Source organism: Lactuca virosa, chromosome 5 (assembly GCF_052849685.1).
Source record: "Lactuca virosa cultivar CGN04683 chromosome 5, Lactuca_virosa_CGN04683_v6, whole genome shotgun sequence".
NCBI classification, from domain to species: domain Eukaryota; kingdom Viridiplantae; phylum Streptophyta; class Magnoliopsida; order Asterales; family Asteraceae; genus Lactuca; species Lactuca virosa.
In genome coordinates, this window is record NC_136430.1 from 142,705,889 (window position 1) to 142,712,467 (window position 6,579).

The 6,579-nt window shown below is 37.5% G+C and overlaps 1 protein-coding gene across 1 annotated transcript; it reads right to left on the reverse strand.

Annotated features, from left to right (window-relative positions):
• Positions 1-4,019: 4,019 nt before the first annotated feature.
• On the reverse strand, positions 4,020-5,361 carry LOC145111824 (uncharacterized). The gene is made up of 2 exons (XM_079048072.1): positions 4,972-5,361; positions 4,020-4,067 (listed from the first exon to the last, which is right to left on the reverse strand). Exons 1-2 carry the CDS (start codon positions 5,359-5,361, stop codon positions 4,020-4,022), a joined length of 438 nt encoding a protein of 145 aa, XP_078904198.1.
• Positions 5,362-6,579: the final 1,218 nt, after the last annotated feature.

The following is a 6,579-nucleotide window of genomic DNA, read 5'->3' on the forward strand; positions in this document are numbered from 1 at the left end:
TAAACTTTTAACTACTACTATGGTGATGTATCTTTATCTTTTGCAATGAAACCTTTATCACTGTCATATCTTGTGTTTCCGCTTTAGCGTGGTGTGACACATATGGAGTCAACAAATTGTCTTTGTTCCTAAACTACTTGAAGTTGGAACAATCGGTGAGATGACAATGCACTATTTTAATTATGAAATCACACAAATTCATATAACCCAATTTCAATCATTATGACCAAAAGATTATCATATAAACACAACATGACAATTGAAATTACCTAGAACCAATTAATAATCAAGTGTGTTCATCCAAAAGTCCTAAACATCCCCGGAAGTAACCTAATGATTTAGCCTTCCATTGAATTCATAAAAACAATAACTTGGATGAAATAGATAAAATGCATAATAGAGATCATAAACAAACGTAAAATCATCAAACAATTGTAACCTAATGATTATCAAAATATGAAACAAATAAACTCTGAAGAAGAAGTAATCGTTTCTGAAAATTATTGGAATTCATGAGAATCACCAGTTGAATGATCTTCAAATGTTGTTTGATGATGAATTGAATTAAATCTTGCATTGAATACGGATTAAAATGGAATGTAATTACCTTTTGAAATGATTCTAAGGGTTTAGAAGCCTCAAAATCGCAGGTAAGAACTCTAATTTTGGCAGTGGGAACCCTAAAAATGGATGCATAGGTCCCTATTTATATTGTGTGGAAGAAATAACAACGATTTGGCGATGTGGGATGTTGGACGTCCTAGGAGACATCTTAGACGTTGTGTATAACGCCTAGGTGTTCTTCGTAGGTCTTTGCATGCTCTCTGTCGTCCTTGAAATACACTAGAAAATGGCCTAAAATGGTCGATGTCCTACGGGACATCTTAGACGTTACATATGACGTCCTTCAGAAATCTGAGCTCCTTACGTAACACATCGTTCCAACACGAGACGCCTCTAAAATGCCTTGATGTCCTAAGGGACATCTTAGACGCCTGGTAGGACGTCGATGGGGGTTTCCTCCTTTTTCTCGGCTCCGTAATCTGCTCAGACATTGACCTGTTTGACCATGGCATCCTACGGGGGCGTCATAGACGCCTGATTCGCATCCTTCATCTTCCGGGCATATTTTGGTGATGAAAACTGAAGCATCAGCAAAAATACAAAACATTAAAGTTATGGGGAATTGTCTCTAGTTTCCAAAACTTCTTGAATCACGCCAATCAGAGCTTCAGAGCTTGAGATATGACCAAAACAGTGAAGAGTGGTCAAATTACCTAGCAACCTTTTTTTTCTTCATTAATTTGACAATTCCTCTCTCATGTTTGTTAGCTTCCTTTTGTGTGTTTTTCTTACATGTTTCACCCACTTTTAGTCATATATGATTACCTGCACATAATGTTCAACATTCCATAAAAGTATTGCCATTCTTGGGCAATTACACACCAATTCAATATATTTAGTACAATTTATTATGCTATAATTTAGTCATATATGATTACCTCCACAACTTTATTCCAAACTCGTCCCGAGATTGGCCTAAAATAATCAGCGTTGGCTTACTCTGTAATCATAAGAAAAACTCAATGGAATCATGAATTCCGTACATTTCATCAAAATATTTTCATTAAGCACAATATATTGATTTTGGGGATTATTAGTTGTTTATCCGAACTTTTATACAAAATACATGTTATGTTTATTTTACTTTGTTGTTTGAAACCCTCCACTTTTTGAACCCTTTCAAATAATCAACCTAATGAGTAATCAGTTGAACTCATTGCCAAAGTCCTGTTTTCAAGGTTCACTAACATGGTTAGCGCGGTCGGTAACACTTAATGGACCAAAGCATACACTCCCGCTATCAAGGGTCACATATTGTTTCACACAATCTTGAACTTGAACTTTTCTTCATATTTATCTTGATTGTGCATTATTCAAGTTCTTTGATGGCTTCATTGGATTTGATCATCTTGGTATTTCACTTGAGCTTGAATATAGATACGCTGAAGTTCTTCAATGTCTTCTGATGCTTTTTGGTTGTGTGAAAACAATAATAGCACCTCCTAACCCCAAAGGCACAGGAATAAGCAAGACCAAGTACTCAGAGCATGATTACACATATTGTTCGGTTAGGTCCTCAACTAAAAGATCGTAGGCTCGAGCCAAAAACCTTCATTTTTCAAACGTGGGTATTTCACATAACAATTTTTAAATATATATAAATTTTTCCAAACCGGCTTACCAACCCACAAAATCAATATTAAATATATATTATGACTCAATGTACGAAACTCCTATCATTTTCCATCTTGATGAGTTACATTCAAGATATAGAGAAACTGCTAACTCATCACAAATTTCATAGAACCAACCCAAGAGAGAATAATAATAATAATAATGAGTTTAAGATAGCAGTACATTCATCCCGAATAAAAGACATAAAAATCAAAAGAAAAATAAGAAATAAAAAGTCTTTATCAAACAACCATAAAAATAAAAATCAAAAGAGGATCTCACCAGAGTTTACTGTGGAGGAGACTGTGGCTTATATCGTGGTTATGGTGGAGGATAACGAAAGATCGATCCAACTAAATCATCAAATCAAACGTTGTCTGTTGTAGCTGGTGGTGGATGATAATGATCGTACTCTGATGGTCATGGATAGTCACCCGGGTCCCCAGATTGGTAGAAAGCCGGTGCTGGTGCTCGAGATCGTTGCGGTAGATCAATGTCCATCGGGTCATGATGTACATGACTGAGTCTGTAGAACACATCTGTATAGTACTCTTGCTGGTACAGATGACGAGTAGCAACACTATAAGTGTTGTCAGCTGTAATACCAACATGTCGCATTTGCTCAGTAAGATCATCTAATGTCGTGTCGACACCCTCCATCAATATATCTGTTCTCCCCATCCAAGCCTGTACCTGCTGGTTATGCGTGTTTTCCCTCCCTACAAATTCCTCCTAAGCTGCCTGCATGTTCCACCTTGGACCTGCTACCTGCCCCTGTTGTTGCTGCTGGTCACCTTGAAAATCATCAGCAAATGGCTCCTCATCCTTCACTCCGAGTGGTGCCATATAGGTCAGATTCATGGCAGAATCCATCAGAGTATGTCTCCCATTTATAATATGAAATGAGATGTGTCTAAAAGAAGTGGCAATATGGCGAAGGATACGCTGGTATGAGGTAGCTCGCGAGACTCTGATCCTATTGTCTAACGCCCTAGTCACATATGTAGATATCAGGGAAACATGGGGGGGGGGGGGTGACTCTATTCTAGATATCAAAACAGGACCATATGTTGCACATAACATTATATGCATAAGAGATGAAAATGGATCTCGTCATCAATCCATACAATACATATAAGTCCTGTGTTCTCACCGCCATGGGATCGCTATTCCTTGGGTTTACATTTTCTGTGATAATCCTATGTAATGCTTCTGCTAAAGGCACCAAATCACAGAACCGATCGTATGCTCTCGTCCCCTAATGTAATACTGTGCGGTACAAATATGCCATAACAATCATGGGGTTACCCCCTCGTATCCTCACATCTGTAGTCAGTTGGCTGGTTCTCCGCATCATGCAGATAATATCCAATATCTACATGAAAAGTATCTCTAATGCGCTGTACAATCATCGTTATGTCATAAGTACGAATCGTACCAATAAACTGTAGATCCTCCGGCCTGTCAGGAACCTCGATACGTCGAAGTGTCCTCATCCACTCCCACACAATATCAACATCAACCTATGTGGCGTTGAATTCTATGACTCCACCCCATCCATAATGGTCAAATGTCTCAACAATATTGAACCCAACAAAGCTATTTTGCTCCACCATGTACTCAACAATAAATCCAGTAAGCGGGTGAGTGGCCTCATAAACTGTCGGGCGGATGGCATCTGGATGCTCATGAAGTGTGTGATACTATGGGTTAAAAGCCACAGGTACATTTCGTTCTGGCTGTCTGACTTGTTGTTTAGTCGGTCTCGCAGGTTGTCTACTTCATGATGAACTGTCTGCTGGTGCTACTCTTGCTGTCTTTGCTGGCATCTGCAAAATTAATCACACAAAACCAAAAAAATAGAACTTTCCATTAAACACACAACGTGTCACATAAAATAAAGCATTAAATCAGTTGTCAAGTTGTTCGAAACACAGTTAAATAAGTTTAGTCTTAATAAATATCTGTTCCAAGTCATGTTTCTGTTTCAAATAACTATATATTTTTCAAAAATTTATCCGGTTAGTTAAAAACACAAATAATCATAAAACTGACTGTCACTGACAGGTTCCAACTAGAAACATAAAACAGATACAACAGATAAAATTTCAAACTGGCAGTGTCAAATTCCAGTATCATTCTGAAAATTTCTAAATACTTGAATTTTTAATGTAAGCATATATAAAAACATAACTAGTGATTTTCCAACCTTAAGTGCGCATTTCTGATTTTTAATGTTAACGAACAAAATTTCAATTTTTTAGAAAAATTTATAGATCGACACTCGCATCTTTTCAGGCATCTTAGCCGTCTCTCAGGGACGTTCCAGGGTTTTTATTTTATTTTATTTTATTTTTTTTGCGTATTTGACTATTCGGGAGAGTTTTCGGGGATTTTTTTAGAGATTATTTTTTAATTTAAAGCAAAGTTAAATACTCCCTCCCCAACTTAAAACCTTGGATCGTCCTCGATACAAAATTATTAAAACACATAAAACGAAAAATAAAACTAAAAGTACACGAAAACGCAGGTTGCCTCCCGACTAAGTTGTTTCTGAATATTGTGGTACCTCGAGAGTTATTTTCTCAACGAGTGTCGTTTCACCTTCTACCATTCGAATGTAAGGTTTGAGTCTTCTTCTGTTTACCTTGAATGGTTCACCACAAAAGGTCCACTCCATTTACTCCGAAGCTTCCTGGGGAAGAGTTTGAGACGAGAGTTAAATATTCACACCAATTGTCCTTCAACAAACAGTTTTCGTACAATATGTCGATCGTGAAATGCCTTCGTCTTTTCTTTATAGATCCTTGAGCTTTCGTAAGCTTCCCTTCGAATCTCTTCCAATTCAAAAATTTGAAGTTTTCTTTCTGTACCTGCATCATTCAATTCAAAGTTAGCTTTTTTTATGGCCCACATGGCACGGTGTTCCAACTCCACCGGGAGATGGCATGGATTTCCATAAACAAGCCGGTACGGGGACATTCCAATGGGCGTCTTATAGATTGTTCGATACGCCCATAATGTAACATCTAATCTTAAGGACCAATCTTTTCGGTCCGGACGAACAGTTTTCTCCAGGATGCGTTTAATTTCCCTATTTGACACTTCTACTTGTCCACTCATTTGTGGATTATATGGAGTGGTTATCCTATGTATGACACCATAGTGTTTTAGAAACTTTGCAAAATGCCAAATTTTAAATTGGGAACCCCCATCACTAATGATAGTTCGGGGGATTCCGTGTCTAGAAAAGATGTTCTTTTTGAAAAATTTACAAACAATACTATGGTCATTCGTGTGTGAAGCTTCGACTTCGACCCAATTTGATACATAATCAATGGCTACAAGGATTTATAGATTGCCAAAAGAAGTGGGGAAAAGACCAATGAAATCAATTCCCCATACATCAAAAATTTCTACAACTCAAATTGGGGTCATTGGAATCATGTCCCGTCGTGAGATCCCCCCAACTTGTTGGCAACGAATACATGCTTTAGCGAATGTATGTGCATCTTTAAAAATAGAGGGCCAGAAAAAACCGCTTTGTAGAACCCGATGTACTGTCTTTTTAGCACTAAAATGCCTTCCACGGCATATAAATGACAATGTTGAAGAATATCTTCTTGCTCCGTATGTGGTACACATCGCCTTATCACTTGATTCACTCCAATTCTAAAAAGATCTGGGTCCTCCCATATATAGTACTTCGTTTGAGAATGGAAGAACCTCCTTTGTTGAGCAGTCCAATATGGTAGACTTTTACCCGTCCCAAAGTAAGTCAATAAATAAACAAACCATGGTAAAGTTTTGACAACAAGAATATGCTCATCTGGAAAGTTTTCTTGAATAACTTCCGTTGAATTATCATTATTAATTCTTCTAGATAAATGATCCGCCACAACATTTTCGGAACCTTTTTGTCTCGAATTTCAAGATTAAACTCTTGAAGAAGGAGGATCCATCTTATGAGACATGGTTTGGCATCCTTCTTTTCCAAGAGGTGGAAAATGGCACTATGGTCGGTAAAAATTACAACTTAAATCCCCATATTTAAGATCTAAATTTGTCTAGTGCAAACACAACCACAAGCAACTCTTTTTCGGTAGTAGTGTAATTCAATTGTGCATCCGAATTTTTTTTGCTCGCATAACAAATTGCAACGGGTTTTTTATTCACCCGTTGTCCTAAAACTGCCCCAACCGCGTAATCACTCGCATCACACATAATTTCGAAAGGTAAAGTTCTATCTGGTGATTGCAAGATAGGGGCTTCAACAAGTTTATTCATTACTGTGGTAAAAGCTTCAAGACATGCTTTATCAAAAGAAAATGGTGCGTCTTT